General features: G+C 45.8%; 3 protein-coding genes across 4 annotated transcripts; 1 reads left to right on the forward strand and 2 right to left on the reverse strand.

Annotated features, from left to right (window-relative positions):
- Positions 1-1891: 1891 nt before the first annotated feature.
- On the reverse strand, positions 1892-9242 carry LOC146639242 (uncharacterized). 2 transcript variants are annotated; one of them, XM_085357506.1, is made up of 4 exons: positions 5359-9242; positions 3293-3441; positions 2814-2864; positions 1892-2611 (listed from the first exon to the last, which is right to left on the reverse strand). In XM_085357506.1, the coding sequence occupies exons 1-4, from the start codon at positions 8475-8477 to the stop codon at positions 2448-2450; spliced, it is 3483 nt and encodes a 1160-aa protein (XP_085213632.1). In that variant the 5' UTR covers positions 8478-9242; the 3' UTR covers positions 1892-2447. The 2 variants fall into 2 exon arrangements, with proteins under 2 accessions (XP_085213632.1, XP_085213555.1); XM_085357429.1 differs by lacking the exon at positions 1892-2611 and having other exon boundaries at positions 2623-2864.
- Positions 8889-12262, forward strand: LOC146639243 (conserved oligomeric Golgi complex subunit 8-like). The gene is made up of 4 exons (XM_085351071.1): positions 8889-8894; positions 9776-10600; positions 10687-10855; positions 11389-12262. The coding sequence occupies exons 1-4, from the start codon at positions 8889-8891 to the stop codon at positions 11646-11648; spliced, it is 1260 nt and encodes a 419-aa protein (XP_085207197.1). The 3' UTR covers positions 11649-12262.
- Positions 12263-13532: 1270 nt separating this feature from the next.
- Positions 13533-17218, reverse strand: LOC146639244 (RNA-binding protein NOB1-like). The gene is made up of 5 exons (XM_085357911.1): positions 16182-17218; positions 15335-15574; positions 15095-15192; positions 14142-14286; positions 13533-14002 (listed from the first exon to the last, which is right to left on the reverse strand). Exons 1-5 carry the CDS (start codon positions 16413-16415, stop codon positions 13733-13735), a joined length of 987 nt encoding a protein of 328 aa, XP_085214037.1. The 5' UTR covers positions 16416-17218; the 3' UTR covers positions 13533-13732.
- Positions 17219-20515: the final 3297 nt, after the last annotated feature.

Below are 20515 nucleotides of genomic sequence, written 5' to 3' on the forward strand. Positions count from 1 at the left end.
AGGAGGTAACACCTCAAATCTGATGAAACACCTGGCAACGCATAGCGTTTTTTTTAAAAGCCGAGAAATGCGCCGTATTTGATAGCTTGCTGCGAGACCTCACACCGAGCACATCTACTGCGGGTGTGGTGCCTGTTATCGGACCCGGAGTTTGCAACATCCCCCAAAAACCCGAAAAATAGAGTCCTGGCCCCTAGCCCTGCCAGTGTAGCAGAAATGATGAGGATGATGATGCAGCAGCAGCCGTTCTTCTCTGCGTGAGTAGCTTAATGTTGTTCGTGTGTAATTTACGTTGAGTAGGCTAACCACGTTATTACATTAATGCATGTAAGGTGAACTAGCAAACATCATCATAGCTACATGCGGCTGTCCTCTTGTTTGATGGCAGATACTCCCTGCACGCTGGCCAAAAAGGCTAAAATGACCAAAGAAAAATTGGGAAACAGTTAAACATGAGGTTTTTGGACAAAGTTTGTGTTTTTTCCATTGTTTAAGCACTGCTTCCAGCCAAGAGTGATGCCATAAATCCCCCATAGCTGCAGAAAAGGCTAACATTGTTATCTTTTTACAAAAAAACAGCTAAACATGAGAGGTTTTGGGACAAAGTTTGTGTTCTTGATTCTTTAAGCACCGGCACCGTTTCAAAAGTACCGGTTTGGTACTGGTATTGGATAAAACTTCAACGATACCCATCCCTATCTATGGGGACTGACTCAGTGCTGGAGCCTCCGGTGGACGTTAGAGGAACTGCAGAGTTTGGCACTTCATCGTTGGCTTCACTTTTTTGTTGGTTTTACATAAGATAAATATCATAATTAAAGTGAAGCTGCTGTCTTAGTAATGATTATAGTTAGCAATAAAGACCCGAGGCTGTGCTGCGTGACCTCTTTGGACACTTTGATCACAAAAGCATTAAAAAGCCTGAACACTTGAAAAACCAGCCAGCTGCACATCACTACAGGACTGGCTTTAATAAAGTGAAGAACATATGAAACATTCAGCAGATTTGAGCATTTCCTCTGTATTATAATAACCACACTGCCTTTACAGAGTCGAGGGCGACTGTGTGAACAGCGCGTTACAAAGTGCTGTTTCCTTAAATCACCTTTGAACCTGCCATGTTGGAAGACTCGCTGTTGTTCTGTTTATTTGCTCTGTTGTCTCTCGCTTCGTCTGCTTGTAATGAACTGACTGAGGGCCCAGAGGTTAGCTTTAATGCTCCCTGTTGTTTTTCTGTTTTCCGCAGGCTGGAAACAGGCGACACACGAGTGCTCGCAGTCTTTATATTACAGGCGATTAAATATTCATGCAGCTTCCTGCGTGAGTAAAGTGTCAACAGGGTGTTTGCATTCTAACGACAACGACATGGCAAATATTGAAAGCTGCAGTCAGACAGATGTTTATGAGGGAAAATGTAAAAACACGATCCTTTTCAGGAGGATTTCAGACGCTTCGATCCCGTAAACGTCTCTGTGTGGCGATCAGATCAAAGCCGACCAGCTTCATTAGCTCTTCGGCCTCTAATTGACAGCATGCAGAGAAACAAAAACCCAGAAACAACAAAAAGATGTTAGAGAAGCTCAAGCCTCAGTTTCAACTGTTTGAACATCATGAAGATTCATATAATTTTTACTTACTTAACTCGAATTTATTTAATATAAAACACTTTTAACAAGTTATAAAAGCACTTTAAAACAGATTGATACCCTTAAAACACAAACTGAAGGGACTACAAAACTAAAATCAGCTAAATAACTGTTGAAATTACAACAATTAAAATGGAGCTACTGTGTTTTTTCTATATGCTGTGTAATGTAGACGATCTCTGGTTTTAGACAGAGGATTATATGAGAAGCTCTACAAAAAGCTAGAAAAAAAAGACTTGTGGAAACTGAATATGTCCTTACTAGAAGAGAAACTAGCTTTACTGGCCAAGTGCTGGAAGCCTACGTCGGCATCGTGTGGACACAAATATTTAAAAGAGCAGTAAAAAGGAGTGTTTGACACACCATCACTGTAGATTTGAAAATGACATGACCAAGAGGTGAGTTGAGTTAATCTAAAGGGCGTTAATAAAATGACTGAATTAACCACTTTTTTCCCCTAGCACCACTTTCAGACTCAAATAACTGGACAAACTGAGCTGAGTTTGTGATTAAACCTCATTTCCTGTCTATGCCTCCAATGTTCCCACACAGCTTAAATCACATTTAAGGATCGCATCAGTCAGGAAGGCTTTAGACAAAAGGTGAATGATCATTTCTACCTGCAGTAATTGGCTCCGACTTGATGTCACCTGTTGACACCTGCTCAGTTCCTCAGGCTGGCGGAATAGGAGAAGGTGGGCTGCAAAGCGGCTTGCAGGTGCAGAGATTTGTTTAGGATGTGTAGATTTGCCAGGGCCGTCACAGAGTTTAATTTTGAGGTGCTTCAGGATGTTTCAGCTCTCACCCAACCCAAGCTCTGATAGGTTCGTTGCATTTATAGTCCGCTGTCCTAAGGCGTCCATGTTTCCACACAGACACACGGCTGCTGCGTTCACTGACCTGCTGTTTATCAGGAAAATTAGACTTGATGTCCTTCAGCTGCCGGCTGATCGCCAAAATGGACTCTGAGCAGAAGAAGAAATCATCAGGAAATGACCCAGTAACCACAAAACAGGAGCTGAAACACCTCTGTCGTGTGTTTTTGTGTCGTGTGTTTTTCACTGTCGAACACGTGATTTATTGTTCGTGTTTCATCTATAAACTGAAACGTCGGAGGCGCGTCGTCTCCTGATGTCTCACAGAAACGTGAAGCTGTGCTGGACTCACCGTCCTCTGGAGGAGCGGGAAAAGGCTCCGACATCTTAGGAGGAGTGCGAGCTGGAAGAGAGGAGAACGAGGAGCTCAGACTGCAAAATAAATGTGACGACATGAAAACAAAAGAAGAAATGACGAGAGTGTCTTTGTCCTCATTAGGATGAATATTTTAAAAAGGCACAAAGAACCAATCAGATCCTCCCATCCTGTTTGGCTCTTACAGCGAGTAATGTTTACTCCTCTCACTTTTCAAATATGGCCTGCTTCTCAAAATCAGCCAGAGCAGAACTGATGGCGATGCTGCAGGTGGATCAACAGGTGAGGAAATAGAAGCTTTCGGGGAAACTAAACACAGATTTTGTTGGTGCAGTGTTGATTAAAGATGAACTCAGCGTCCTTTTCAATAGCAATATTTCACAGATCTCGTTGTATGTACGTATAACTGTATTCGTTATTCAACATCTGAGCTGCGATGCTCCGGGTCCACCTACAGATGGCGCTCTTTGGCTGGAAGATGGCCTTGTAGTCCTCGGCGTTGTGGATCTCAGCAGACGACAGCTTCTCGTCCGCCTCGTCCTCGCTAGGGCTCCGCCTCTCCCCTTCGGGGCTCCGCCTGTCAGACTCTGAACGGTGCTTCAACCTGTTACACCCCGGCCTAGGCAACCGGGGTGCAACGTAGAAAAACAAAGATAAGGAAAATAAAACCACGAAGGCTCTCCACCAAAATCCCAAAACGAAAATATCCCATGACGAAAGTATTAACAAACCCAGTCACAACTATTTACAACAAACTATTTATTTACAACAAAACACCAAACTATTTACAACACGGGGGAGATCGCGACCATGACACACTGAAACACAGGGTTTAAATACATAGAAGGAGCAATTAGGGAATGGACCACAGGAGGGAAACACAGCTGGGGCAAATTAGACCTGACGAGACAGGGAAACGTAAACTGAAAACACTAAGATAACACAGACTTTCAAAGTAAACAGGAAACACATAACAGTCACGCCAAAAACAACACACTGACAACACCGAAACGTAACAGTTCCCCCCACCCAAAAAGCGGTCCCACTGACCCTCCAGCAGACGACGAAGGCTGGAGCGGTCCCACGGACCCTCCAGCGAAGGCGGATGAAGGCTGGAGCGGTCCCACGGACCCTCCAGCGACAACAAAGGCTGGGGCGGTCCCACGGACCCTCCCCTCAGCGAAGGCAGACGAAGCTGATGAAGGCTGGAGCGGTCCCACTGACCCTCCAGCAGACGACGAAGGCTGGAGCGGTCCCTCGGACCCTCCAGCGAAGGCGGATGAATGCTGGAGCGGTCCCACCGACCCTCCAGCGAAGGCGGATGAAGGCTGGAGCGGTCCCACGGATCCTCCAGCGAAGACAGACGAGCAGCTAACTAGCTGCACACATAGACACGCAGCCCACCAGCTGCACACACGGACACGCAGCCCACCAGCTGCACACACGGACACGCAGCCCACCAGCTGCAGAAGGCTGGAGCGGTCCCTCGGATCCTCCAGCGAAGGCGGATGAAGGCTGGAGCGGTCCCCGGGCCCTCCAGCGAAGACAGACGGAGGCTGAAGCGGTCCTCGGACCCTCCAGCGAAGACAGAAGGCCGAAGCTGTCCCTCCTTCGGACCCTCCAGCGATCCCGGACCCTCCAGCGAAGACAGACGGCTGAAGCGGTCCCTCCCTCGGACCCTCCAGCGACGGCGGACGGCTGAAGCGGTCCTCGGACCCCTCAGCGATTGGACGAGCCCCCATATGTTACACCCCGGCCTAGGCAACCGGGGTGCAACGTAGAAAAACAAAGATAAGGAAAATAAAACCACGAAGGCTCTCCACCAAAATCCCAAAACGAAAATATCCCATGACGAAAGTATTAACAAACCCAGTCACAACTATTTACAACAAACTATTTATTTACAACAAAACACCAAACTATTTACAACACGGGGGAGATCGCGACCATGACACACTGAAACACAGGGTTTAAATACATAGAAGGAGCAATTAGGGAATGGACCACAGGAGGGAAACACAGCTGGGGCAAATTAGACCTGACGAGACAGGGAAACGTAAACTGAAAACACTAAGATAACACAGACTTTCAAAGTAAACAGGAAACACATAACAGTCACGCCAAAAACAACACACTGACAACACCGAAACGTAACAAACCTGATGACATCACAAACATTTGTTTGTTTGTTTTTAGAAGAAAAACTGCAAATTTTTTACTTTATTTACTTTTATTAAAGAATCTGGAAGCGAAACTTTTCCACTGAAGTCAAATAAGATTTTTTTATATATATATATATATATATATATATATATATATATATATATATATATATATATATATATATATATATATATTTATTATATATTTATTATATATATATTATATATATATTATATATATGACATGTGATCTGAGTGTTTGATGAATGAAACCAGTGGCTCATGTATAAAACTTTAAATCCAGGAGTCAGTACTTGCAGTATCTGGAGTATTTTCTCCTGTCTCTCAGTGTGCCGTACCTCTGCGATCTGCAGGTGGTCGTGGGTCTCTCGTAGTTCTTTTGCAGTGCCGCTCCTTTGGGGTCCTTCTTCGGCTCTGTGAGCCGTAACTTTCTCTTCTTCGGGTGATACACCCCATGGTGTGGTATATAGAACACTCTGTTGTCGTCACGGCTCAACTGGTGGTCTGGCACTGGAACTGCATAGCCCTTGGTGATGATGTTTTCCATGAAGCACTTATAATCTTCAAAAAACTGAGGATTCTTCTTAAACTTTCTGAACAAACATGCTATCCGCTGCTCCGCAACACAATGGTTGTTTGGCATTTGAAGATTCTCATTCTTAAGTGGCAATCCAATGTTATAGTGTCCATTTTCGAAGGTCGTTGTCTTTTCTACCGCTCGTAGAAACTGTTTGTCTTCTTGTGACATTTCCTCTTTGTCATCATAATTACGTTCTGAAAAATCGATGTTATACTGTTGGACCAGTAGCTTCTCAACTTCCACTAAGGAGATTCGGCTCACTGAGAAATGCGGTTCTTTGTTTTCTGAGTCATTTAGTTCTTTTCTTATGGGTCCATTCACAACCCAACCAATGGTGGTCTTCACTGCATAAGGACCTCCATTTTGTCCATTAATGACACGCCATGGCTCCATTGCTTTTGCACAGTTGGCTCCTATAAGCAGGTCTACATTAGCCTCTATCTCTGGTAGCCTCACTTCATGTAGATAAGGCCACTTCTGGATGTCTGACTGCTTGGGTATGTTTCCACTACTCACAGGTATACTAGTGTGAGTGAACACCTTGGGTAAGTCAACGAACTTGGAATCTTCCAACCCACACACTTCCAGGTCTGATATAACAAAACTGTTCATGAGTTTCTGTTCTCCTGGTTTTTCTTGACTCATGGTACTTAGAAGTATCCGTGTAGGCTTTCCTTTAACATTCAGTTTCCTTTGTAGATCTTCCGTGCAGAATGTTGCCGTGCTTCCCGGGTCCAAAAAGGCATATGTCTCTATATATTTATCACTCATTTTAGATTTGATCCTGACTGGTACTATAGAGAGCACACACTCCTCTTCTCCAGCCCCTGTAAGCCCACAAGTCTCTTGACTGACAGGAACTTGAGCACAAGGTGCCTCATTACCATCAGTAACATCCTCCCTTTCTGTTTCCACAGAACTTTCTTTTCTCCCCATGTGCAGAATGTCTGGGTGCTTTAGTGAACACTCTTTACATTCCATTCTGCGCTTGCAGAACTTGCTGAGATGCCCAGAAACCAAACATCCAAAACAGAGTCCCTTTGACTTCAAGAAATCCACACGTTCTTTGTGTGGTTGATTCTTAATCTTTCCACAAGAAGCAAGAGTGTGAGGCTGCTGACAATACAAACATGGCTTCTCAAAGGCACTTGCTGTCTTGATTGAATTTTCAGTTTTAACGTTTGTTTTTTGCAGTCTTTTGTTCTCGGCGGAAATGTTGGTGGCAAAACTGCTTCCTCGAAACTCCTTCTTTGCTGGATATTTTTCCTTTTGGTCAGTCTTTCCACTTGTCGCTGCACGGTTGTCTGGGATATTACCAAAGAGTGGATCCATAGCTATTTTAGCCTGGCGGTCTATAAAGTTCACCAAATCTGCAAATCTTGCTCTTTTGCCCCTCTTTTCTTGGAGTTCAAATGCTTCTACGCGCCAACGTTCTCTGGTTTTGTAGGGCAGCTTGGATATCACTGTGCGTAGATTGGTTGGATTATCCATCTCTTCCAAAAATTCAACATCCTCCATGGTGTTGCGACAGCCAGTCAGGAACATAGCATAGGCATTTAATGCCTTTGCATCGTCATTTTTCACTTGCGGCCATTTGAGTGCTTTCTCAATGAATGCGCTTGCGATCCTTAGCTCATCTCCATAGTGCTTATGTAGCAACCGTCTGGCCTCACGGTAACCTTTGCTAGGAGTCATGTGTACACAACTGCGAATTAGCTCCTGTGGTTCGCCAGCAGTGAACTGTTCCAAAAAATACAGCTTATCTTGCTCGTTATCAGTCTTTTGCTCTACTGCATGTTCGAAGGCTCTTATGAAGGCCTTATACTGTAGTGCATCACCTTTAAAAACCGGAATGTCCTTTGATGGCAACTGAGCCAACTGCTGCTGTTTCACAAGTAACTCAGTGATTACATTCTGTTTCTGCATGACTGACAATAGATCATCACTTCTGTCAACGTGAGCATTAAGCCCATGAGTGGAGACTGGATGAGACAGTTGTGGTACCTGAGAGTTTTGCACTTGTGAATTAGCGTGACTACTCACATCAGCTTGTTGTGGGAGCATTATGCCAACTCTTTCCTTTTTAACTTCTCGACCTTGCGATCTTTGTATTGACACATAACTGCTCAGACCATCTTCAGATCTTTCATATTCTTTGAGCACCTTTAATTTTGCTTGACTTTCCGCTAGTGCAGTCTCCAACTCTAACTCTTCCTTTTCCGCTTTGACTCTTGCTGTTTCCAGCTCAAGATGTTGCCTAATCCTGGCCAACTCCAACTCAAGTTCTTGCCTTTTCTTCAATGCTGCGGCTCGTTCCAGCAAGGCTGCGTGTTCTGCCTCCTGTTTAGCACGAGTGGAGGAAACTCTAGATGTTGTAGATGCTCGGCTGACTTGAGACCCACGCGAGCTATGAACTGCATCCTTTCTAGCTCCAACCTGTGATGCGCTGTCATCTGGGTTAACAGCTTCTTCCAAGTCATCTGTAATGTGCTCCTGCTGCTCAGCTTCATTTGGAATCATATGCTTATGATCCTCTGCGATCCATTTCTTTGTTGTTTGCATAAACTCTCTTATAGATGCCATTTTGGGCTCAAACCAATTGTCCTGGTCAAATATTTTTTCTTCTTCAGACAAAAGGCTCATAACCTGGTTATTGTGACTGTGAAACTCATTCAGAGCCAATGCAAAGTCACTTTCCATTATTTCTTTCACATTTTGAAGGTTCTGAGCATCACTCATCATTATCTTTATCTCCTTTATTTTGCCTGTGATTGTTCCTAATGTTCGTCTTCTTAAGGCAATCCATCTGTGTAATTTTTCTTCCAAAGCTTTCTCTGTTAACTTGCATGTTCTTCCCACCTCTCTTTCCTCCGCCATCTTATAAGTTGCAGGGGTTTATTGGCTCAATTAGCATGCACTATTTGTCTTCTGCTTAGAATCTTTAATAGACATAGTGTAAACCATCTTCATAACATGCCAAAAACTCCGCATAGACCGCATCAAATCTTGTTTTACAACATGCAGTCCCACAGACAAAGAAAGAAAAAAGAGATCGGGTTTGACGATAGCACGCAGTTAAGTTTCACTTTCGTTTTCCACCAGACTTAACAAGCCTCCAAAAAACGTCTTTTTCTTCTTACTGCACGAAGTACTAAGAGAGTTTGTTACCTTCTTCTACAGAATAATCCAAAGAATTATCCGGTTCGGTGCCAGCATCCTTAAGCAGTGCCTCTTACTTTCCGTTAGGTTGCTCCCTTCCGTCCGAGCGCCGTGCAGCCGATCCTCCACATGTCGGTGAAGCTCAGTTTTTTGACTTATGTAGCGGCGGCACTCCGTCCCTATTTCACTCTTCTGTACCGCCGTTAGGAGTCAGTCCGGCAACATGCATTGAAACGCGAGCAAGTCCAAGTATCCTTCTTGCAAACAATATGTTTATTGACACTTTTAGTTTACATGGCAAGACTCGGTCAAAAAACTGTGTCGCTTCCAGCTTATCCAACTCCTCAACTACGTAACTACAGTGCGCCGGAAGCTCAAAATACTAAAAAGCGCTTTAGAATGTTGCACTTCTCTATTCTATACATTTAACAAACAGTATTTTAAAATCAACTAGAATTATATTCTTAACATCAAACATATATATTTCTCCTCTAATCATTTTACCAGTACCAATAAAATTAACCTTTAATTGGCTCTTACAGAAACTCTAAATGTTATTTAGGAAAATGAACTGTTAGGGCTAAATAAACGTTACTTTTCTTTGATTTTCTGTCGTGTGATGTTGGAGAAAAAATGTTCAAATAAACAATTACACGTGTGAAGAGAATTAAAGAGCTCAGGCTCCAGACCGCTCTGAATACTCAGTTTTCTTTTGTTACGTGCACAGCTAACAAGCTCTGGGTGTTGCCCCTCAGCAGGCTTCCAGGTGTTGGCCAGCTGGAATAAAGCAGGCTTTCAGAGAAGGTGAAAAAGCTAAAATGTGACTGCGGGAGGTTGTTGATGGGGCTCAGGTTCAGGTACAGGCTGGAAATCGCTAGTTTAAACTCTAAATTGACAAAAACTGGAGAAAAACAGTTGAGAAACTTTCTCTTTGCTGAGATATAAAACAGAAAAGGTCACTGTGGAGAACATCTAATGTTTCGGCTCCTCTAACCTTTGACCTTCTCCATCTTTAGGGTATCGTGCGTGAAGTGCGTCAGTCGGCTCAGCTGATGCTCAACCAGCTGTTGCAGCAGCTCCGCAGCAACTCCCAGCTTCCCGTGTGCCTCCGCGTCATCGGTTACCTGCGGCGCATGGACGTGTTCACGGAGGCGGAGCTGCGGGTGAAGTTCCTGCAGGCTCGCAGCACTTGGCTGCACTCCATCCTCGCCGCCATCCCTGAAAACGATGCTTACTTTCACATCACCAAGACCATCGAGGCCTGCAGGGTGCACATGTTTGACATCATCACCCAGTACAGAGCCATCTTCTCTGACGAGGACCCGCTAGTGCCCCCCGCCGGTGGGCTCATGGCTGTGAACGAGGGCGCCATCTTCCACGGCTGGGTGGTGCACAAGGTGGCAGAGTTCCTGGAGACCTTAGAGAGGGACCTGCAGCGGGGTGTGGGCAGCCGCCTGGACTCCCTGCTGGGTCAGTGCATGTACTTCGGTTTGTCCTTCAGCAGGGTGGGGGCGGACTTCCGCGGGCAGCTGGCGCCCATGTTCCAGCGGGTGGCGGTGGACACGTTCCGCGGAGCCGTGAAGGAGGCGGTGGAAAAGTTCCAGGAGGACATGAACCTGTACACCCTCATCGCCCTGCCCTCAGTGCTGGCAGGGACCATCCCCGTCGTAGCCCCCGCCCCGCAGCCCGGCACCCTGCAGCCCCCAATGTCCCTGCTGGACTTCCAGCCGCTCGCCTGCTTTCTCAACAACATCCTGACCGCCTTCAACGACCTCCGCCTCTGCTGCCCCATCGGAGTGGTGGAGAATGTCACCAAATGCCTGGAGGAAGCCCTGAAGATGGTGAGCAGCTGGATCTTTGGTGTAATCTGGGTTAAAGTCAGACTGATGCTGGATTAACAGCTGCTGACGGTGTCGTTTTTTGTCAGGTGACCCGTCAGATTCTGGTGTTTCACCGGGCGGAGGAGACGGCCTTCAGCAGCTGGGAGAAGGAGCTGTTTATTCAGTTCTGCTGTGCGTACGCTGAAGACCTGCTGCCCTTCCTGAACCGCTGCCTGCAGGTCCTGTTTCCACCGGCTCAGCTCGCTCTCATCCTGGGTGAGGACTCGCAGCAACGTCTGAGTTTGTTTCTTCGTTTAAAACGGACGCGGTGATGCTGAAGACATTTAACGACGGGCCTGGAAGTGAAGCCGTTATTCCAATAATGCGGTCTCAGTTTAAACTGTTGTCCTTGCGTTGTTGTTCTTGTTGGTCACCTTCGGTCTCGGGCTGGAAACCGCATGAACGTACATGGTAGACTGTACATAAAAGATGGGCGTAGCCACTGGGACATTTGTGAAACCATGGTCTGAATTTGGAGTAATGACCGCTTCAGCCTGTAGGGGGCACTAATAAAACCACAAAATCACCACACAAGCTTTTTTTGTGTAGTAAAGTTAAACTTTTGGTCCAATCAGTCAATGAGAAGAAAACTTCACAAAATTAGTTTAAAAGAGAAAAAATCTTTAACCTCTTTTTCTTTTTTTGCCCTGGACTCTCTTCTCAAAGTTATTCTTTGTAATGGCTAAAATAGCTTAAGAAGTGCTGAGCAGCAGAGTTTGGTCTGAATCAAATCTGTTGTCTCTCCGCAGGTGTTCCTCCCACCCAGCTGCACAAGTACGGCCATCTGGGCTCCATCGACCTCGCCACAGTCCTCGAGCCTCTGGACTTCCTGCTTCCTCAGAAGGAGCCGCCGGTGCCAGAGGTCGACATTACGGCAGAATTGAGCAGCCTGACGTTTGACATGGAGCCCAAAGAACCGGCGCCGACCCCATCCGATGTCAGAGACTCCAAACCCGGAGCTGAACTGACAAAGACAGAGTTTAAAGAGCCGAAGCAGGACGAGGAGTGAAGGCGAGGAAACGCTGGCTCTAAACTGTATCCTGTGACGGACATCTGTCAAAACTGAAGCATTAAAATATTTTTATATATGTGAGAAAAAGGCTTTAATGGTGACATTTCTTCTCTTATTTAAAGGTTTACTCACTAACGTAGAAGGAAAATAAGCAAATAGTTTAGTTTGCTTCTTTTTCCATCGATGATGGAGTCCACCTGATTTTAACTCTGCTCCCGGAGATCTTCAGCTCGTTCTCGTCCTTTAAGAAGGAAAAACTGAATGTTTGTGTTTTCCTGGTAACGTGTCAGAAATGTGAGAAAACCAAAAGTTTGGTTTATTATAGGAAAGTCCTGAAGGGCAGAAACTGACTCTGCATTTTCATCCAGCGTCGGCCTCATCTTTGAGCTTTTTCTGCTGAGGCAGCTGGGAGTTGTAGTCCGTCAGCTGGGAGTTGTAGTCCGTCAGCTGGGAGTTGTAGTCCGTCAGCTGGGAGTTGTAGTCCGTCAGCTGGGAGTTGTAGTCCGTCAGCTGTGTCTGATTTACATGGTGGGTTTGTTAAACTGTCTGGACACTTAAATCTTTCACTTTGATTCAAAGATTCATTGGAAATCAATAAAGATCAATTATATTGACGAGTCAGTCTCATGTTTAAAGGAGCGTACTGCAGTTTCTGCACAGTCACGGTCAGTCTGAGCTGATCTCCACCTGTCTGGAATATCTGAAGATAAACTCAAGGATCTCCACCTTCACAGATCTACAGGTGAGCACCTCGTGGACGCTACTTCCACCAACTAACAGCCTTACTACACCTGCCTGTTAGGTCTTATTTTCCTGTTTAAAAATATAAACCTTCCAGTGATCATGTTCTCCCTCTGCGTCGTGTTTGAATCGTTGGTTTTTGTGTAATTTTACTGTCAGACGGCGACGGGACAATTCAATGATGTAATGCTGTGTTACCATAGAAACACAGCATTTCTGGCACAACTTCAGTGACTCACAAGGTGCAACGAGAAGATAAAGGCATAAAAGGTCCAGCACTATGCGGCACACAGTGGTGTTACCGTTTAACCACACGCCAAAGCATGAAATTGTAATCAATAATAAAGTTTATTTATGTCGAACATGTGGCCCTCGGCCCCAGAGGCAGCCCACTGAAGGGTCACGTTTGGTCCGGCTTTACAAAGTGAAAACTGCAGAGAAGTCGGTTTGCGTTTTTCAGTGCAGGACCCCGACGTTACAGGACAGTTAGAAATGTTTCTCATGATGATGTTTTTATCATAAAGATGTAAAATACTGAAGATCAGCCATAAACACTGAGCTGGAAACTATAACGTAGTTCAAGCAGACTCGCTGTGAAAGGTTTCACTGCTCTCTAAAACAAATATTTTAATAAGAATATTACGTCTGGCAAAATTTGAAGGAAGGAGGATTTACACCTTAGTCGTTGTTTAAACCCTGAACCTGATGTGCACCTGCACGCTGTAGCCGTGTAACCCAGAGTGACCGTTATTGGTCCGTTCAGTACTGCCGTTTGCTCTTACAGATGTTCATCCACCTCTGCCATCCTTCATCTAATCGACTGGAGGAGAAACGTCTCCAGCAGCGAGTGTTTAGGAGCAGAGCTTTATTTCTTCCTTCTTCACTCACAGAAATCCTGATATGTAGCAGAATCTCTGTATCACGTCGCCGCCCTGCAGACCGAGCGCGCTCCTGCCTCTGTGGTGGAGGTAATGAGCAGAAACAGACACCGATGTGAAATTTCACACACTTTTAATGTATTTATTATTCTGGCTCGTTCCATAAGGGATGCTATGTAATCTGTAATAATCTGGAGCTGGTATTGTTGGAGTCACTCGTGCTGCCAGCAGTTAATTCGCCCGTGTGTCGCCGAGTGTCGACTTCCTCTGGCTGTCACGCGCGTCTCTTCTGCTTTGAACACCGTGTTTAGAGCTGTAGTTAATCCTCATGTCTTGGATGTCTGACTGTCCATGAACGCACCAGAAGACCTGGTGAGTTAATCTGTCGCACGTGAGCCGATGGATGATTTGGGAAATGACGGTCCGGTCCTTTAATTTAAACACGATGCATGCTCGCCATCTTTACTTCTTCTTGATGAACTTCCTGCGGGTGGCGTTGGGGTTGGCCCGCCTCCTGCCGCCGCCACACTGGCCGTCTCTGATCTGCAGGTTGGCGGCTCGGCTGTAGATGTCGTTCTCACAGAACGGCGACGCTCCGGCCACGTAGTCCGGGTTGAAGACATCGGTCTTCTGGCGAGCCTTCCGGGAGAGCCTCTGCTGGGGGAAGCGCTGGTCCTCCACCAGCTGGGGGTTGGTGGAGTGTTTCCCCCCCTGAGGCAGAGGCAGCGTGTGCTGAAACACAAGACGGCAGCGGTCATGTTTAGGACGTTTAGACCCGACTCAGGCAGAACTGAAGCGGTCTGAAAAAACGATTTACGCTGCAGATGCGAACGCAGAGTCATTTTAGAAGTGATAAAACGCCGCGTCTCACCCGGAGCCCTCTGGGGTTCAACACTTTGGGGTTTTTGGAGAAATGCATCTGCATGCTGCCATCCTCGTTCACCGTCACCGCCAGCTTCTTCAGGGTTCTGTTCCCGCAGTGAGGACAGAAAGCTTTGTTCATGTCGCTCGTCGTCCTGGAATCGAAACATTTAACAGGTCAATGCTCCTGGACGGGCAACCCCTCGCTTTATTCTCCTTACAGCCTCTAAGAACAGGACAGGTCACTAACATCTGTCCGTCTGAGGAACATCTGTCCTCTCATGTTAGGTTTGTTCCAACCCTGCACTCCACGCTCCATCGTTCTGATCCACTTTAACATCTGTGCTTTTTCTTAAAGCAGGCGTGGGCGAACTCCAGGCCTCGAGGGCCGGAGTCCTGCAGGTTTTAGATCCAACACAGCTGATTTAAATGTCTAAATGACCTCCTCAACATGTCCTGAAGTTCTCCAGAAACCAGGTAATGAACTAATCATGTGATTCAGGTGTGTTGACCCAGGGTGAGATCTAAAACCTGCAGGACGCCGGCCCTCCCACCCCTGGTGTAGAGCCACTTTAATGGATTATATTCAGATTTTTACATGATGTTTTATTTTGACCTTATTTACATCTGTATCTCTGGAGCACCTTTATTATATTTTTCTATGTAAGCATCATTTTTACTGTGTTTTATTATTTTTATTTTAACCTACTCAAGCAGCAATTTAATACATTTATTTATTTATTTTATTCCTTTCATTGACTTTGTCCATTTTATTTATGTATTAATTTATCTTTATTCTTTTAATAAAGCAGTCCTGACATTTTCACTTGTTCAGCACCTTTATTCTACTCTTGATATAAATTTAAATGTTTTAAATGTCGTGTTTTGTATTTTTCGCTGGAACGGATTCGAGCTGCCTCCCTTTCAGCCTGAAGAGGTTTTGTTAACTTTGTTCGGACTCACTTGAAGCAGGCGTGACATCTCAGGATGTAGTTCCTCGCCTGCTTGATCAGCATCCCGTTCACAGAGAGAACGTGAAGTCCGATCTGAATGAGAACGTTCTGGGACACAGACAGCGAAAGCTTTTTGAAGTCCGGCGTAAAGCAGGAGAATATTTATTCACGCAGCGGTTTACTGAAACCATTCACACAAACCTTTAGACAGAAGGTGAAAAACAGCGAATGCACCGTCTGCATCCGTTACCTGCATGGCGAAGTCGGTGGTGAGACAGCCGACTTTGATGTCAGCTGGAGCCGTCCAATCAGCGGAGTCCATTTTCACCTCTTTGATGTTACCGGGAGTGATCCATCCTCCTCCATCGTCATCGTCCTCCTCGTCATCTTCGTCATCAGGCTCGTTCTCTTTGTCCTCGTCGTCCGATTGGCCCGCCGACGCCCTTTGCTCCGCCCTCTCCTCTGTCTGTGGTGATTCGTTGCCCTCTTTCTGTAAACAAACATCATCATCATCATCATCATCATCATCACTGCAGTCTGACAGGTGACAGAAGTTATGACTCAGTGAGAGATGTAAAATTCCTCCTTTGTCTCCTTGCTTCCTCTCACATGCATCCTTTCCTACGGGGAGATGTTGAGGAGGAAACCCTGTTTATCCCACGCCATCAACGTCAGGAACGTTTTCCACACGATTCACTATTTACACATTACAAGAATAAGACCTCAGATCACACTTGAACTACTTTTTCTCTTGAAATGTGCTGCAGGAGGTGGAGGTGGTGGGCATGCACATGAAGTTCAGAGGCTGCAACACAACAACAGAAATAAAAGGGTAATGCACTGATGCACTAGAGTCTGACTGGCGTGTGAAACCATGCAAACACAAAGACGCCTGCAGCCCTCAAAGTCTCATGGAGGCTCCTTTAAATATGAACGAGGTCTCCTGCAAACTGCAGCCGGTCACACTCAGCCACAAGCGCTCACTGAGGGGCTGAACCGAGGCTCAGAGGAACACAAAGGATTATTCTGAACTGTGAATCATGCAAAGCTGCTCTACGAGACTCCCAGCATGAAAACATTCTTCCCTTTCAACTCACCAGTAAACCCAGCAGCTCATCGCTGAAGGTCAGGAGCGGATCCCTCCAGAACAGAAAGCTGCTGAACTGGTCTCCGTCCGAAGTCGTCCGTGTGTCCGCTTGTTTCTGTCCGCCGCTCGATTTTAAACCCTCCGCTGGACCCTGACAGAGCAGCAGCGATAACACACACGCTGTGTTTACGTGCACAACCTGGAGACACAATCTCTTTTCCAACAACACGGCACCCAACTCCATTCATCCACCCATGCCTCCGTCCATCCATCCACCCATGCCTCCATCCATCTGTCTGTCCATCCATCCTTAGTGGCCGGGGAAAACAGATGTTCCTCTCTTCAGACATTTTCTCGGGAATTTCCACCCAGCTGCGAGCTTTAACCTCTCCAGTGTGTCCTGGTTCTGTCCTGGGTGAAACAGTTAACCTGCAGCGCTGCAGGTTTTCTGGTCGGACCCCCAAAGCACCCTAGCTGGCTCCCTTCAGTGTGGAGGACTAACAACCACTGCACGATGTTCCAAACCAGTTCCACATGTTTTCACAGGAAAAAACCCAGTAAAGACACAGCACCACAAAACCTCTGTGCTCAGAGGTGGAACCACGCCACTGGCTGTGGGAGGGGACAGACATTCACACATGCAGCTCACAGAGTCCGTCCTCCATGATTTTATTCTGTGGATGTTACTTTAAACTCTGCTTCTTTGGTCTTAGAACAGTCAGAATAATGGAGCTGGTTTCATCAGTGGCAGAGAGATTGTGTATGTGTTTGTAACAAAGGCAGCTCGGCTCGGTTTCTGAAGCTTCTCGCCTGTTTTCTACGATCGCTTTAAGACACGTTCACAGAGGAAAGGTTCTGAGCATTGAAACTATCTGTGCAAACACAGACGTCTGTGTCAGCAGAGGGATTTAAAACCCTCTGAGGAAGTCGTTACAGCGAGAGTCGGTGAGACTGTGAGGTCCAGGTGCTCCTCGTCCTCTCGCCACGGCATGAAGTCTCAGACCGTCACTTATCGTGCTTTTAATGTTTGTCGCATCAAAAATACAAAAGAATAGAAAAAGTCTGAGGAAATGAAGACGAGCTCCGAAACAACATCAGAACAAAGCTTAGCGTAAACAAAGCGTAAATAATAATAATGATGATAACTCCTGAACATCGCAGGTCTGAGCTGTAAGAGTGGAGGAGGAATTTTCCAGGAACGCCCGCTGTCAGTCTGTCCTCCTCCTTCTTCTTCTGTGTCCTCATTCTGTGGTCTGATTGGTTGGTTTGCAGACAGACAGGTAGACAGAGCCAGCCCATTGGTGGGGGACGGTGGGCAGGTAGGTGGGGGTGTATTCTGATTGGTGGACAGCTTGGCATGGAAGCTCTCAGCATGGCATGGTGCCCCCTCCCCCTGTCTCCTCCACCATCCATCTAATGCTCCTCACCTCTAACCACAGAATGTGTGTGTGTGTGTGTGTGTGTGTGTGTGTGTGTGTGTGTGTGTGTGTGTGTGTGTGTGTGTGTGTGTGTGTGTCGCCTGTTCGGCTGCTGGAGTCTTGTATTATCACTCATCAGCTTCTTTTGGAATTCAAGTCACCAGAAATTTACACGTTTGAGGTTTCATCTCATCCCAGGACAGAGAGGTGCAGGACGAGTTGGATAAATTAAAGATGAGAAATGATTCTTACATTAACATCTGGGAATAATAAAGAAGGTAAACGATGAAGGCACTGAGTGCAAAAGCAGCTTAAACCTGCATCCTTTCTGATGACCTGCAGGGGGCGACTCCTCAGTTTGAAAAAGAAGTGCTTTGAAAATATGATTTGTATCCCAGGTAAATACTTTCCTGGTGAGTTTATGGCCTCGGTTGCTCCTTTCAGGTCTTATCAGGTGTTTAATTTTTAAAATAAAGTTGTCTTTAGTGTTCAGAAGGACGGACGATAAACCCCACGTGACGATCTCCAGTTTCAGTCAGGTCTGGTTACAAAAAGCCATTATGGAGACGTAAAAGCACTCAGAGGCTTCGGAAGCAGCTGGAAGGTTTTTTATTTTATTTTTATAAAGCATTTAGTCCTTAATGGAGCGAGGCCAGCAGTGTGATCCCGTCTCTAATCCTCCTCCTCTCTGTGCTGCTCTCAGATGAAACTGATAAAAACACCTGCAGCTTTTTTTATTTACTCATATTTCTGAATCTGCAGCAGCTAAAACCAAACGAGCCGCCTCTCTCTGTTACGGTCTCGTGACGTCCGACTGTTGGTGGGTGTTTGAGTGCGCTGGTGTCCGGATAAATCCCGTCCCTCCCCCTCGCTGCTCTGTGGCCTGGCTGAGCGTCCTCGCTGATGAGCAGAGGATTGTGGGATTGCTTCCTTCCTTCCTTCCATGTCTGCACTGATAAATCTGAAAACACTGTTTGTGTCAGTTTGATAGGAACACTTCTGGTTGTTGCTCGTTCACACTGCAGTCAGGCTCAGTCTGAGGTTTCAGCCTCGGTAGATCGACTGACTCCTGCTGGTTTTTCTGGGACCACGTTTGACAGAAATGCTCGGTGAGAGATCGTATTGATTACCAGAAGCTAATTGAACAAATGTGACATGAAGACTTGGCCTCAGAGTCGATCTTCAGGTAACGTTAGCAAAGGTGCTGCTGTTTCCTGTATTAGCAGCGACCCGATGACTGTGGAGTAAAATCCTCCATGTTTCTGTGTTTTTGGTTAGAACAGGAAGTGTTATCATGAGGTTCTTGAACCATGACTGTAAAAAGCATGAAATTGGCCAGATTTAACTCTTTAACTTTAATTGTACGTTTCATGTAGAAGTTGGAGGAAGCCAGTGTGCTGAGCAAAGATCACGTCTGTCGGTGTTCAAACGCAGACGTGATCTTTGCTCAGGACACACAACTTATCTTTAAAAACACACCTGAATGATTCTTTGACTTGAAGATTTCTGTGGTGTAGATGGAGACTCTGCTCTGAGCACCAGTAATAATTCTCATCTAAAAAGTTTCCAGACTAAATTCCTGGTAAAAACTGGGAGGTGGTTTAAAAAAATGTCAGCGGTACACAAGAGAAATATTTAAAGCCAGTTTGTTTTCTTCTGAGCAGAGGTTAGTAAGGGCAGCACAGGTGTCTGTTTTATTTGTGGTCCGTGCAGAGGCGTTAGAGGAGAGTCTGCAGGAGCTGTCGGGATGCTTTGTAAACTGCTGACGAAGTCGCTTCACAGTGTAAGAACTTTGTGATCAGCTCTAGAAAGAGCGAAATGAAGAGAAACAACATGTTTTCACATTTATTGTCAGTAGTGTGGACATGGTGAGTTAAAGGGTCACATGACTGCTGGCTGACGCTCTCGTTTCTCTGCAGGACGACTGAAGCTGACGGCCTGACGGACGCCGCGCCGTCGCTGCAGGGTGTCAGCCAGCACCCTGAGGCCTCTGCTGCTCTTCCTGGATTTATTTCCTTCTTAGCCAACGACAGGAGCGGCAAAAGCGATCAAAGACCGATGGAAACTTTACAGGACAGGACGGTCTTAAATCTGGACAGACTGTTATGAGACGATGGCCAAACGTCTGGACTGCTGTGACGTCTGATATGAGCTGACAGGACTCGCGCTCCTCCGTCGGGACTCAAAAAAATCCTTATTAACCCTGAAATCAGTATCTGCTCTCCAATCAGTATTTCTCATTGTTTCTTTGTTGCACTTTAAACTTTTAGATCATTTTCTAACCCGAACGTGGCTGATGATGTGCATAGATGCATAATGTGTTTGTATATTTATGTTTGACATGCTTTAATTTTTTTCTTTTGGAGAATACGGGCACATGAATTTTTCCGTTTTTGTTTTTTTTGTGATCCAAATTTAATTTTTTTTGTCTCCATCTGTTTTTAATCTTTTTTTCTCTGCACCGTGTTCAATGGAGGATTTTCAGGCTGAAACCTTAAAGTGTACTTTTTTCTTCATAAAGTTTAGATAAATTTTAAGGTTTTTTTTCATGTGTGTTGTGTTCCCATCTGTAGTTTCTGGAGGCTTTCCTCCTTTATCCAATCAGGGTACTCCACTGATCCCAAGCTGTCCAATAGGACGTGAGCAATACGAGGAAATCTGTACGTCGCGTCTCAGTCTTCTGCTCCGGTGGACGTTCCTTTTATTTCAAACTTCCTTCAGCTTGAAGAACAAAAAGACTCGAATCGTATCTAAACTCATTTCTTCTCTGTGTGCTTCTGCTGTTGTCTCTTCACCTGTTTGGAGAAAACAAAAACCTCCAGGAAGTCACTGGTGACCTTTGACCTGAGACAGAACACGTGTAGCTGTTGACTTGGTGCGAAGTGGACTGTTAGCTGTAGCTGTAGTAAACAGGAATGCTTAGAAA

Source organism: Diplotaxodon limnothrissa, linkage group LG1, assembly GCF_057381915.1.
Source record: "Diplotaxodon limnothrissa isolate DT_005_m linkage group LG1, D_limnothrissa_male_GT1.1, whole genome shotgun sequence".
NCBI classification, from domain to species: domain Eukaryota; kingdom Metazoa; phylum Chordata; class Actinopteri; order Cichliformes; family Cichlidae; genus Diplotaxodon; species Diplotaxodon limnothrissa.